This window comes from Dryobates pubescens, chromosome 11 (genome assembly GCF_014839835.1).
Source record: "Dryobates pubescens isolate bDryPub1 chromosome 11, bDryPub1.pri, whole genome shotgun sequence".
NCBI classification, from domain to species: Eukaryota; Metazoa; Chordata; class Aves; order Piciformes; family Picidae; genus Dryobates; species Dryobates pubescens.
Window position 1 is genome coordinate 16,372,772 of NC_071622.1, and position 13,348 is coordinate 16,386,119.

Here is a 13,348-nt window from a genome sequence, read left to right on the forward strand (position 1 = left end):
AATTGCTTTCTCTGTGTCCTGTCACTTTTTCCAGATAGCTTCTGCCACCACTGGAGGCAGAGGCATGGTTCCTATCTGCTTGTCATTCATATCCAGTTATCTACACTAGAGGTTTTCTCCCTGACCTTCCTCCATGCCAGGCTACACATGGCAGCTGTTGCCCTGCCTGGCTTTCATAGGCCTCCCATGGGAAGCTGCCTTTGCAGGAGCCAGTGGTCTCTAAAGTTGATGTTGGCAGTGGATAGACTGCAGTAAAATGGCTGGAACTGCTGATGCTGATTTTTTACTCCAAAAAGCTCTGCAGGCAAGAAGGAGATGTTTGCACTCTTCTGCCTGTGTGACCAACTATTTCTAGATACCTTTTCCTCAAGCAGAACAGCTGCCCTAAATAACCCAGTGTGTTAGTCTAGCTAAACTTCAAAGTTGCTGTGGGTGGCCCGTAGCATCTGGGGCTTGCAGAGGCAGCAAGCCCTGAGGAAAGCTGTGACTTAGGAAGAAGTCATCATCTCACTCTGAGATAGGGCAATCATGGAAGGAAGTAAGAAAAATAGTGTTCACCCAGAGCATGAACTCAGTGTTGGTTTCTTCACTGACCAGTGAAATGTGGACATTTGTGTCAGTAATGTGGCAAATGTTGATACATGACCACATTTCTGTTGCTCTACAAATGTTCATTACAAGAAGGATGCCTATGTAACAGTCTCATAAATGTTACCTTTGAGATGACGGTCCCAGATGAGAAATTAATCACAAATGAATGCAGCATCCTGCAAGCTAGATTTTGCATTTAGGTGCAGGGTGTCTCACCACCCTCACTCTCAAGAATTTCTTTCTAACCTCCAGTCTCAACCTCCTCTCTTCCAGCTCAAAGCCATTGCCCTTTGTCCTGAGTGGAGCTGGTTGATCTTTAAGTTCCATTCCAAGCCAAACCATTCTATGATTCTGTGGCTCTCTCACCCATGAGAAACTTGGAGGGATAAAAGTCCTCCAGGTGGTCCCTGACCCTCTGTCCTTGTGCTGTGGTGTCATTTAAAGACACAAAGTCTGCGAAGACTCTTATCTGTGTAAGGATGAGAATGTCTGGAGGTGCAAGTGCTGGGATCTTCCAGTTCAGCAATCACATGGCTTACATGAGGCCAGCTACATCCAACTACAGGTAGCAGTTTGAAAAGCACATGACTGGAGGCATCCCCCCAAGAAGGGTCCTTGCAGCCCTGGATGCTTGAAATGCCTGAAAGGTGGATTTAAAAAATAGTAAAACCTCCAAATGTTAGTGTTCCTGTAGAGAAAAATATATCTTTTTTTATCTAGTTATTGAAGAGTGGTATTAATTTATATGTAATAGAGATTTTTTAATTATCCATCCTGTACCTCCTCTATTACATAAAGTCTTCTAGAATATTTTTAAAAAATAGTAAATCCTGAATATAGCCACATGGTGTTTTGAAGTATAAATACAAATGCTGTATATATGAATTAGAAATCGTGGATTTTCCTTTGTGCGTGTGGTGGCTTTTTTAACTTAAAATGGAAAAAACCACTGAGAAGAGCCACAAGCAGATGCTTAATTGTCGGCGCTGCAGTTTGCCCCGCCTCGTGTGCCCGCCCCCTCAGTCCTCGGTGCTGCTGCCTCGTCTCTGAATGCCCTGAATGCGTTAAATGCCTGAAAACTCGGGGCGGGGAGGGAGGTATTAAAAATGATTTGAACTTGCTGGTATTAGTGTGAGGAGTTAAATCGACAGAAATATCTTATTTTCTTAGAGCCATGTAAAATTTGCGTTCAAGCCTGTATCTACTATATTATAGAAAGGATTTTAGAAGATCAAAACCCGTGGTACAATGGGACTGGGGCGCTCGTAGCGAGATGGAGCGTACACCGCGGAACCCCTTGTTGCTATGGCAGCGGAGCGGCGCGCTGCTATACGCTCCGCGCATGCTTATATGGCGGCGCGTAGTGTTACACATGGGCAACGGAAGCAGAAGCGGACCGGCCCGAGTCAAGCCGAACGGAGCCGAACTCAGCCGAGCGGAGACGGAAGGAGCCGAGTCCGGGCCGGATGGAGCCGAGCCGTGCCGGGAGAAGCCGAATCCATGGAGCGGAGATGGGCTTCTGTGTCCCGCTTCTGCCGCTCTCGCTGGAGGCCTCAGGTCTTCAGGCCGCGGGATGGGTCTGCCCTGGGAGCAGAGGGCTCCCGGAGAGCCCGAGGCTCGGCGTCTGGCAGGGTTCTGAACAGCCCCCGGTGTCTACGAGCCGCCGTCCTGACGGCGGGGAGGAAAGCCTCATTCACTGAGAGAGGTTCGTGCTTTTTGTCTGTTAATCGAGGATTTAGCTAATCAATTGATCAGGTGCGACGGATCTGAGACACACTTTAGAACAACTTATATAAGTAGTGGACTTTGACGTTGCTTCACGTATAGCCTCCTTTCAGTTTCGACAGAAAAAAAAAGTCGAACAGAGCTGTCTTCAGTTCCTGTGCTGCATAGTAACTCTGAGCAGATGCTCTGTGCGGCCTAGAGCATGCAGGTAAGTGCAATAGACAACTACGTCTAAATTGTCTAATAAGTAGGTCTCTAAACTGCCCATAAATGCTATTTATAGCAAGGATTTAAAACCTTGACCCTCCGCCCTAAACATCTCTCTATCCCAGACAGAGAAACACTTTCAAAATCCCCGCTTTTCCCCGTTTCCCGTCCGGATTTGGGGCCGGTTGCCCCGCACGGGCACTTTCCCCCTGCCGGCACGGGTGCAGACCCGCGCGTTGCTACGGACGCGGCGCATACGCTCCTGTGCCGCGTGCTCTGGCGCTCACTGCTGCCGCCGTGCGGCCGCGGGCAGGCACTGCAAGCTATACTGCTCTGTGCTCTGAAACGGCACTTTTGCCGTTTTGCAAACTCGGGTCGAGTTTGCCTATAGAAGCCGCAGCAGGTTTTTTGGTTTTGTTTCCCAGTATTGCCCAGTGATGCCCACTATTGCACAGTCGCTCCCAGTGCTCCCAGTAACCGGAAATCCCCAGCCTCTACTAATAACTCCAAAATTGCTTCCCAGTGCTCCCAAGGAGCTCCCAGCCACATGCTGAAGCTTTATTTTTTTCCCTTTTTTAAATGTTTAGGTTTGGTTTTATGGTTTTGTTTTGTTTGATTGGTTTGTCACTGCCATTTGAAAACATTTAATGTGATTTTTATAGGCAAATGTATTTTTTCAGTTTGCTGCCCTGTATAAGATTTTGGTGTTTTTTCATTTGCCTCATTGAAGCCAGTACTAAAATACCTTTCAACATGTAACCTGGGAAACAGTTCTCTTTTCTGACCATGTGTGTATTGTCCTGTTAAGCAATTTAGGTTCTTGTTACTGAATTCTTCCCAGACAGACTGATTGTTATTAAACATTGCAAGTTTATTCCAGAGGAATACTCCTCCTGGGATTCTGAATGTGCATTTGCTGTATCCCAGAGATCAGGGCATAGAAACCTCCTATTCAGGAGTTAAAAAAAATAAAAATCAGTGGTAGAATTAGAAAATAATTTTTAAAATGTAAAGAGTTTGTGATTTCTTAAGACACACAGGTTGAAGAGTATAACATATTTGCTTTATCTAACATTTATTTGTTTCTCCCTTGTGTACAATCCAGTGAGATCTGCAAAGATACCTAGGGTGGTAATAACCTTGCTAACACTGAGTTTTCTCAGGTTTTACAGTTTCTATTGCCATGCATTTTTAACATCAAGAAAAGACTAACCAGAAAAAGGCAGGTTTTATCTAGTAGTCAGGAAAGGAATACTGTGGTGATATCTCTGGTTGGCTATACCGTTTCATTACACGTGACAAGCAAAGAAGGACCAGCTTTGTGTGTTCATTAAGCCAACTGACATACTGATAGTTTTTCCTGTCTTTTCTATCTTTTGCATGCAGATGGGCAGTAATACCCTGCTTCTTCTTTCTTCAGTGTCCCTAGCACTGCTTATGTTGCATTGTCTTGTATTAATCTCTTTGTGGGGATCAACAGCGGTGCCATTGCATTCATCCTGGAGTTACTTGACAATAACCTGGTAAGGAATGTTTTGTTGTCAACTAGTCTTAAGGAGCTGTGAATGTCTATCCAAGGATAGTCATCTCTAATAATAACTGTAAATGAATGGGGAACTCGCTGGGACAGATGAGCAGAATAACCCAGTGAAGTGACTCAGGCCATTGATACCTTGGGTTACACATACAGACATGAGGGGTTTTTTAATCCTAAAAGTAAACTTCTGTACACTTTCACAGCTGGGGATGAGGAGACATGGCACTTTGTGCTTGACTCTGCAGATTGATTTGGTAGATGTGGATGGTAGAAAATCATGGATTCACCACTAAGGAAGGAAAGGCAGTTAGTCCTGATAGTTCTTAGAAAGGCTGAGAGCAGCACTTTCAGTTTGCATGCACTGCTACTACCACTTCTGCACTTGCTAATATTCTGGCTGCTGACATTGACACCCTTTCTACATTGGACAGCAATTCAATTAGCTATCCTTACTGAGAGTGCATTTCCAAACACCATGTGCTGATCAAGTGATGTTATTTGCCAGGAAGGAGAAACAGATCTTGGTTAAGTGCACGGTTTCAGGAGTCAGCTTTACAATACTTTTTATACCTGGTGTTCCTGCATTCTCAGACTTGCTTCTTAATTAGGACAGGGTTCAGTCTATTGGGACAGCAGGCCAATAGTGTTACCTTTGAGAATATGTCTCTGTCGTAGACACTATGTCTCTAAAGTGACCATTGCCCTTCTCTGGATTCAGCACATGCCAGCATTCTGCCATGATGCATTTTAGGTTGCAGATACTTTGGGTGCAGTTTGGTAAATACTCTATTTTTCTGTTCTAAGAACATAGAACATCCAGTTTCTCTGACATAATGAACTTTTCAGTCATGTTTTCTTAAGTCTGGTTTCAACTACTTACTATGTTCTTTCTCTTTCATATAGTCTTTGCTGAAGTTTAATAAGACATTGAAAAATGTGTTAATTGTCTTCACACGTTTTTGCCTGGGCCGTGGACTCACTGATTTGGCCATGAACCAAGCTGTGACTGAAGTAGATGGCAGATTTGGTAAGTAAAAAGCAATGAGCATCATGTTACATCATAATCATGTGTCCTGACCTCAAATGAGATGGCTGGAAGTGTTATCATGGAAAATTTGTGGCTGTTTCTGAAATTCTCCCCAGTGCAGTAAGTCTGCATTGGAAATTAACCCATTCGTTCAGTGCCAGACTCTGGTGGGTTTTATCACTTGTTCTGAAGTCCTTAGATTATTATAGGAAGCTATATTATTTCATTTCATTTGAATACTTCATCAGCCCTCATATTAATGCTTAATGTGGCTGCTGTTCTTCAAATACATTCTCTTGGGATACAGCTGTCTTTCATATCAGACAACTGGGGGTTGGGCTAGATGACCTTTGGAGGTCCCTTCCAACCCAAACCATTCTATGATTCCTCATTAAAATAACAGTTATATATCAGAACCCATCTGGTTTTATTCAGAAAATATCTTTCACATACACCATAAAAAAATCATGTTCTGAATATCCAAATCAGTGCATATTCAGAGAATTTATAGTCATTTTTACTCTCATGCAGTAGCTAAGCTTTGAGTGTATTTTCTTTAGGATCTTGATAAAACATTGGAAAACTAAGACATTGCTTGATCATAATGAAATAATGTATAGATTTTTTAATTCTTAACAATCATGATTATGACTTTTGTTCTGAGGAGCAGTGATTTTTTTTCAGCAATAAAAAAAAGCAAAACCTTACATTCTGATGCACTTTCTCCAAAGGTAAGGAGCGTGTCAGAGGACACAGTCTCAGGCTGCGCCAGGGGAGGTTCAGGCTAGATGTTAGGAAAAAGTTCTATACAGAAAGAGTGATTGCCCATTGGAATGGGTTTTCAGGAGAAGACTTGATGGGGTGCTTGGTGCCATGGGTTAGTTGTTTAGGTGGTGTTGGATTGGTTGATGGGTTGGACGCGATGATCTTGAAGGTCTCTTCCAACCTGGTTTATTCTATATGTATTCTATTCTATGTTTCCAGTCCTTTTCAGTGTGACTTTGCTGGAAAGAACTTGCTTGCCATGGCTGTTCAAGGGATTGCATACTTCATTCTGCATCTCCTTAGGCAGCGCTGTTTGTTCTCCACAAGCGAGTGGAGCTTGTGTTAATGTTTCTTTATTAACAGGGTAAGTGTCTGTTATTCTCCACATTCCTCTTTGTTCTTTTACCTATCTTTTTGTCTGAACTGTTTGCCTTTTTTTTTTCCCTGATTGCTTACCTGCTTTCATCTTAATTTGTTGATATCCTGGTTCAAGGAAGCATTTACAAACGTGCATTATTTTAACAGGGTTTAGGATGTATTACTAAAGAAATTAGTTTTCTTGAATCAACACTTCATTGTGAATTTGTTTTTTTAAGATTAAGAGACTAATAGTGAGACTAAAAAATTACTTGAAAAGCTTGTATTCTCATAAGTACTGGTATGAGGTACTAGCCTTTCACCCCAAGACAGAAATTCTAGTCCATGACACAGGACAGTTGCAGCCCGGATGCTATGCAAGTTTCCCCTCTCTGCTCTACCTAAGAGAAAGCTGCTGCCTATCCAGGTGTGAGTGGGCCATTCACTCCTGTTGGAGACTGTCACAAGAGTCCTAATGGCTAAAATTGCAAAACTACTGTCTTACTCTGAGGTCTGCTCAAAAGATCTGTAGCAGGACTTTCACTAGTTACTGAAGAGGAGCCAAAGGGTAAAAGCTTTGGCTGAGGGGCAGATTGTGTCATACTGATGACTGACAAGGCATGCTCTTTTGAGCAAGTAATTTCCTACCTTTTCAGTAGAGACTAAATTTTCAAAGGTCAGGGATTCTTCCAACAGCAGCAAAGCTCCAACCAATGCCAGATTGTGAATTTTCAATCCAATGCTTCCACCAGTCAAATTTTGGACAATTAATGAGCCACTGTTTCACACTGTTGTTTTAACTCAAGCTCGAGAAAGTTGTGGTTTCTGCAGCCAGTCTCTTGGGTTTTTCCAGGTTTGCTGGGACTGCCATGTCACCTGTTATTGATGAAGATAAGGACATTGCAGAAGAAAGAAAAAGAATTATGAGTAGTGGGAACAAAACAAATGCCTTAGAATTACAAGAACTGACCAAGGTAATATTTTAAGAATTAAGCAATTTAGTCTAGTGTAAATTTATTTCAGCTGTGGTTTCAGATAGTATTGATCTCAAAAGCTGCCTGTGCCTTAGAAAATAACAAGCATTTTGGAAATCAAGGCTGCTTCCTTTTGATGAGAAATCAAACCACTGAGAAGTCCAGCAAGGATAGTGCAATCTTCCCTGCTTGAGTTTTTTTACCTTATCACTTGAAATGACTCTTAGTGATTTCTGCTAGCGCCCATTTCTACTACCAATTCATCTTATTCCTAGACATTGAAGACATCTGCAGTATGCTGTCAGAATGCATGCAAACTTGAGCTACAGAAATGCAAAGACTGCACATAGTGCTGGGCTCTTTAACGAGTAAGAGACCTATCATTCTTCAGCTTCTCCTGCTGTATTGTTCCACTTCAGTTTGATATGTCAGAGCTACCCATGTCTGTCTCCTGGTGCTAAAGATAAGAAGTAAAAGGCTGCATGCAGAAAATTTGTATATTAGAGATCACAAAAAATTTATTTAATGTAAATACACATCTGACTTTATAGAATGCTTACTCTTTTTGTTTATTTACTCCTGTCCTGGTTCTAAAGTTGCCTCAGGCCAATAACATTAAACTAAAAAAAATCCGATTTTCTTTGCTACAGAAGTCTTGGCTTCCCCCACACACACACTGTGTTGGCATCCATCCCAGAGGGGTATGTTGTTCAATAACACTAGATTGCATTCCGTGGATCAGTTCATATTTCATGCTTCTGCTGATCTGCAAGTTGGAAATACTAAAGAACGTGATAAATTTTGTGATTTAGTGGTTTGGTCTTTTGGGAGTGAACGGCGTTGGCAAAACAACAACATTCAAAATGCTGACTGCAGATCCTGATGTGATATCTGGACATGCTGTAGTAGCTGGCAAGCAATAGGCAAGTACCTTAAAAAATGCCTTGGGCAGTCTATTTACCAGGCTAGAACTGTCCAGATCATAGTCTCAATGACCTAGCAGCTCTTTTCCATCTTCATGGCACTGACGGAGACCACAGTTAACACACACTGGTGCTTTATACTTCCACCAATCTGTTATAAATTCTGTGGGTAAATTACAGTAATACTAACAGTGGGACAAAGCAATTGGATCTAATAGCAAAAGCTGCAAACATAAGATAACCAGTCCCACAAGGTACTGTGATCAGAGCTTTGGGACTTTCCTCTGGCTGTTGCTAGCATCTTTGTCATAAGTTAATACAAGGTGATCTGATATTCATTTATGTTAGTTTAGTTCCAACTTACGTGTCTTGGTTTATTAGGTGTAGTTGGGATTTGATGCTTTGTCCATTGATGTAATTTGAACAATAGCTATTTTGTTGCCAAGACATGGTCCTGAGCAACCTGTTCTAAGTGACCCTGCTTGAGCAGGGTGAGTGGACAAGTTGATCTCTAGAGGGTTCTTTCAATCTTAACTGTTCTGTGATTCTCTCTTCTCCCTACTTCTACTACCAAAGAAGTGTTAGATTTGTGTCTTGTTCATTTGTTCCTAGTCAACATGCTCTGAGATGGTGTTTCTTTTCTTCCAGAAACAAACACCATTTGCAAAAAACAAGATCTGAGTGGCTGTTCAAAGAATTTCATGCTAAGTTAGCCTGTACGTAGATAGACAAATGAGTAAGGCCTGACCTGAATTAGGTGAGAATACTTTCCTTGATATTCTGCACAGACATTGTTAGTAGGGTGTCATATCCTGAAGACTTCATTCTCCCCTTGTACGAGTTGTTGCCTCAGAAAAGAAAGATTTTATTCAAACTGTCTATCCTAATGCTAATGTGATAGAACTAAGGTTCTTTTTTTCCCCTCCTAGATTCACATTTCAAACGTCCATCAAAACAGAGGGGCACTGCCCTCAGTTCGATGCCATTGGTGACCTGCACACAGGAAGAGAACATCTCCACTTAGATGCACACCGCAAGGGGGTTCCAGCTGAGGAAATTAAGAGGGTAAAGCAGTCTTGGGTTTGACTTATACATAGGTAACAGTGAATATTTGTGATGGTTAACTGGGCTCATAACATGCCAAGGGCCAGAATTTCCAAAGTGGGATTGCCATTCTGTGTTTTGAAGTCCTAGGAGAGGTTCCTGTCATTTGGAAAGTGAAGTACGAGACCACACTTCAAATGCAGGTTCTTAGGTGTAAGTGGTACTCACGAAACTGTGGTGCCAACCACAAAAGGCTAAAGATGCAATTGCCATGACTCAGAACTGTGCTGGTTGTGGGTTTGTTCATCTTCAAAATGTTTTATATACAAGATAGAAAACATGGAGAAGATTCCAGAAGAAAATATTAAGTTCTCTTACAGATAGAAAGTCTACCACTGAGACTGGTTCATGGCTTTCCCTCAAGTAGTTAGAATTCCTCTCATCATCACAAATTTTTTGGACTTCCCTGCTCCAGTTGTAAAATGAGTGTGCTAAAACCCAGGGGACTGCCATTTTCTCCGGCAGAAGAGGATTGTGTCAGCAATTCTGTCATGCATTAGCTGCTGTGTGAAAAAGGCACTCTTTCTCAAAGGTTGCTGAATGGGGCATCCAGAACCTGGGACTTGTGTGCAGACCAGCTAGCTGGTACCTACAAGGGTACAAGCACAAGCTCTTCACTGCTCTGACTGGCTGCCCACTACTTGTCTTGCTAGTTTGTGTCATGGTAACATACCTTTGTGATCACTGAATACAACATCTCATAAAAACTGTGTGCTAAAGAAGTATAAGGACTTCTATGACAGTCTTTGCAAGCTGCTTTCTGCCCTCAACTTACGTGTCAGTGTATTTCAGGGATAGACTGGGAGGCATAATTAGGTTTCTAATGGACCCCAAGGGATTATGAAAGCAAGATCTTCAACAAAGAAGGGTCTGAGATAAAATCTATAATTCGGACAAATCTGAATTTAAATCCATCTTTGGTTTCAGTCTGCCTTTTCTTATCAGAGTACAGCTATTCAAATAAATTATGATCTTACAACATATACTTTGCTGCTTTTTCCAGCAGAATAGAGGAAGATAGCTACCTTTTGGCAGCCTTTAATATCTTTGGAATAAATTGTACTCATTTAGAGTAAACTGTACAAATGCTCATCGTTAACATAAGGTAGCAGAAAACTGCCTGTCTCAAGGGAAATTCTAAATGCTATTACTACAACAATCATTTACATTATACTGTAAAACCTTAATTTGTATGCTGAAAAAAAACCCTTTTGATAGCATGGTTCCTTGTGCCATTTAATGTCTTTACATACATTCTGCCTGTATGTGGTAAACATCCCAACAATTTTTTTTCTCATAATTTAAGACAAAATGTTGATTTATTTTTTTTTTTTTTCCTCCCAAGATTAAAAAAAAATAATTGTTACTTAACTGAGTTAACCAGTTAATGCAGGACTGGATCCTTAGCTCATGTAAATCAGGGTAATTTTAATAGCTTCTTGGGTTGAGAAATGTGTTCTATATGTTTATGTGAGTAAGAAGATTCCTTGGGGAAGACTTGCTCTCCTTTTACAAGAGTTATTGCCTTAGAAAAGGAGTATTTGATTGGAAGTGTCCATCTCTGCCTTAAAAGCCAGTATTACAGATAGAAGAGTCTTTGTTTCTCCAGTATATTGACCTATATCTCTAATGTCCACCAAAACATGGGAGCCAAAGTTGATACAATTTGCTGTAAGTGCTACCACATAAGCCTCTTTCCATTTATTTCTGGTCTGGGTCCTAAATGGTTTTTGTAATAAGATATTACAAATGCTTTCATTTTTGATAAGTAATTCTTCATTTGCTTCCCCACAGCTGCCCCCTGCACAGAGAGAATTATATTCTTACCTGTAGTTCCTTGTACTTGTCTCTTTTTCGCTTTGTGCCAAGAAGTACATGAGTTCCCATTCACTCATATGCTTCTCAGGGTACATATGCTTTCTCAAGGCACAGATTTCAGTAGGGAAGCAGCTCTGTGCTAAGAACCAAGCACACAATAACTTGATTCTAAATACATTTTCATATCTGCTTCTCTGAATCTCTGTGTGCTGACATTTCCTTTACAGGATGAACCAACTACTGAAATGGACCCTCAATCCCAGGGCCTTCTGTGTGACTCTATTGTCAGCATGCTCAGAGACAGACCAGCTGTGGTTCTAACCTCTCACAGGTAAAAATGGTTAGATGTCAGAATCCCAGAGTAGATGAAGTTTATCTGCTGGCTTTTATCTCAAATATTTGTTTCCTATTCTGAAAGTGTGGAAGAATGTGAAGCCTTCTGTGCTCATTTAAACATCGTGGTAGAGGGTATCTTCAAATGACTGGGTACAATTCAGCAGCTAAAATACAACTAAATTAATGGTGTTTTTAATGGGAAAACATAGTGTGTGGGATATGTACCATTCTTAATACCTGGAAAGTCCACTGGGACTGTTGGCAACACCCATCTGCTAGAAGGTATTAGCCTTATCTCCTTGCTTTTCTAAGTAGCTGGGGGGTCCATATATGCAAAGCTGTCTTTCACAGGAATGTTGGAGACATTCCTGGCTGCCTTTCAGCTTCCTCTAAAATATTCTGTCTATTCTTTCCTATCACAACCAAACTGACATTGTGCAAGCTATGCAGAGCTTGCTGAACCCATCTCCTTCTTAAGGAAAAAGAGGATTCAGTTACAAGTGCATCCAAAGGAAGGAAGTTGCAAGGAAGTTTATCAAAATAAAGAATGAATACACAATGTTCATGTCTATAGATTCCTCTGTCTGCTTCCTGCAGAAAGGCCAAGAGGATCCAAATGTATGAATATTCCACTAACTCATACTAGCTGATGACATAGTGACAATTTCTTTCCTCACACAGGTTTTTGGGAGCTTTGCTAAACAGCAGATGGAAGATGAGGAAATCCCTTTGCATCCTTGTGCAGCTGGAGCCAGCCGAGAAGCAAAGGTGTCCCCTGCTTCACATCAGCAGGCAGTTGCATAGACTAGCACTTGGCATGCAGAGTGCAAACATGTGCAATACAAGGGTAAAACAAAGGTTCCCATGCTCAGTATTATACTGATTTTTCTTTTTTCATCTTTCTGAGCACTATGCTCATAACTACAACAGCTCTAGCAACAGTCAGCTTCTGCTCTACAGGAACACTACATGCTCAAAGCATCAAAGGAAAAGGCAGGTCCTTGGTACAGAACAAAATCTTCCTCTAACAGATTTCATTATAAGTCACAAGAAGAGGAATCTCCTTCCTCCTTATTGACCTGTAAAGAGCATTAAAGACAGTATCTCTGTCAGGTTCTTTCAAGCTGGCAGGCTTTTCTTGTTTAACTCTAAAGTCAACTGCTACCAGTCAGGTCCCAAGGCAGAGTGCATTGCTCAGCTTACAAGCGGATTCGTGCCATCTTGAGTGTAGGAGACTACCAAGGTCACACTTGTGCTGGGAGACTGTTTCATTGTCTTACCAGCTGCCAGTAAAAACAGACATTGTCTCAGCCAGGAGGGGAAGAATTAATTCAGATCTCAGACTCGGGCAATAAATGTGCTTTTTTTCTTTATAAAAAAAAAAGAAACACCTCCTAATGAAAATTATCTCATCTTCAGATTTCTCAGATAAAAGCAGAATGCCATAATAGAGCCAAAACCGAAAGGGAGTATGGCCAATTCTCATGCAGGCATGGAAAGAGGTATCTTTGTTAATAAACAAGATCAATTTTGTTCTTCTTTCCTGTGACTGGACCTTAAGTGGGCATATAGTGTGAAGAGGGGATGTGCTTTGTCCTCAGAAGAAAAATTTCCACCCTGCCCTCACTGGGGAATCGTTTGACATGTAGTTCTTTTCTCTGGTTCACAATTAAACCAGTAGAAAATAACAATACTGAAAACCATTCATAATAATGTATTGCTTCAGTTGCCTACCAGATACAGTAATTTCTAAGAAACCTTCTTCAAGATATGCTATACAGAAATACAACCTGGGTCATGTATTTTTCACAGTATCGCCAAGGTTGGAAGAGACCACGAGGATCATCGAGTCCAACCTGTCATCACAAACCTCATGACTCATTTTCCTTTGTTAGATTTTTTTGTTTCTTCAACTGATGTAGATTTAAAAGAAAAAACATAGAGAGAAGGACATTCTTGCTTTTGACTGTACAAAATATCATGA

General features: G+C 41.3%; 1 protein-coding gene across 1 annotated transcript; it reads left to right on the plus strand.

Moving 5' to 3' along the window:
- The first annotated feature begins 7,462 nt into the window (after positions 1 to 7,462).
- Positions 7,463 to 12,010, plus strand: LOC128897563 (retinal-specific phospholipid-transporting ATPase ABCA4-like). Its single transcript, XM_054165563.1, has 4 exons — positions 7,463 to 7,551; positions 9,036 to 9,171; positions 11,256 to 11,359; positions 11,962 to 12,010. Exons 1-4 carry the CDS (start codon positions 7,490 to 7,492, stop codon positions 12,008 to 12,010), a joined length of 351 nt encoding a protein of 116 aa, XP_054021538.1. The 5' UTR covers positions 7,463 to 7,489.
- The last annotated feature ends 1,338 nt before the right edge of the window (positions 12,011 to 13,348 follow it).

Coding starts and splice junctions, on each gene's coding strand:
- LOC128897563 (XM_054165563.1), top strand. CDS start 7,490: ATGCATGCAAACTTGAGCTACAGAAATGCAAAGACTGCACATAGTGCT. Junction 7,552..9,035: donor AGTGCTGGGCTCTTTAACGA/GTAAGAGACCTA, acceptor TTCCCCTCCTAG/ATTCACATTTCAAACGTCCA. Junction 9,172..11,255: donor CAGCTGAGGAAATTAAGAGG/GTAAAGCAGTCT, acceptor TTTCCTTTACAG/GATGAACCAACTACTGAAAT.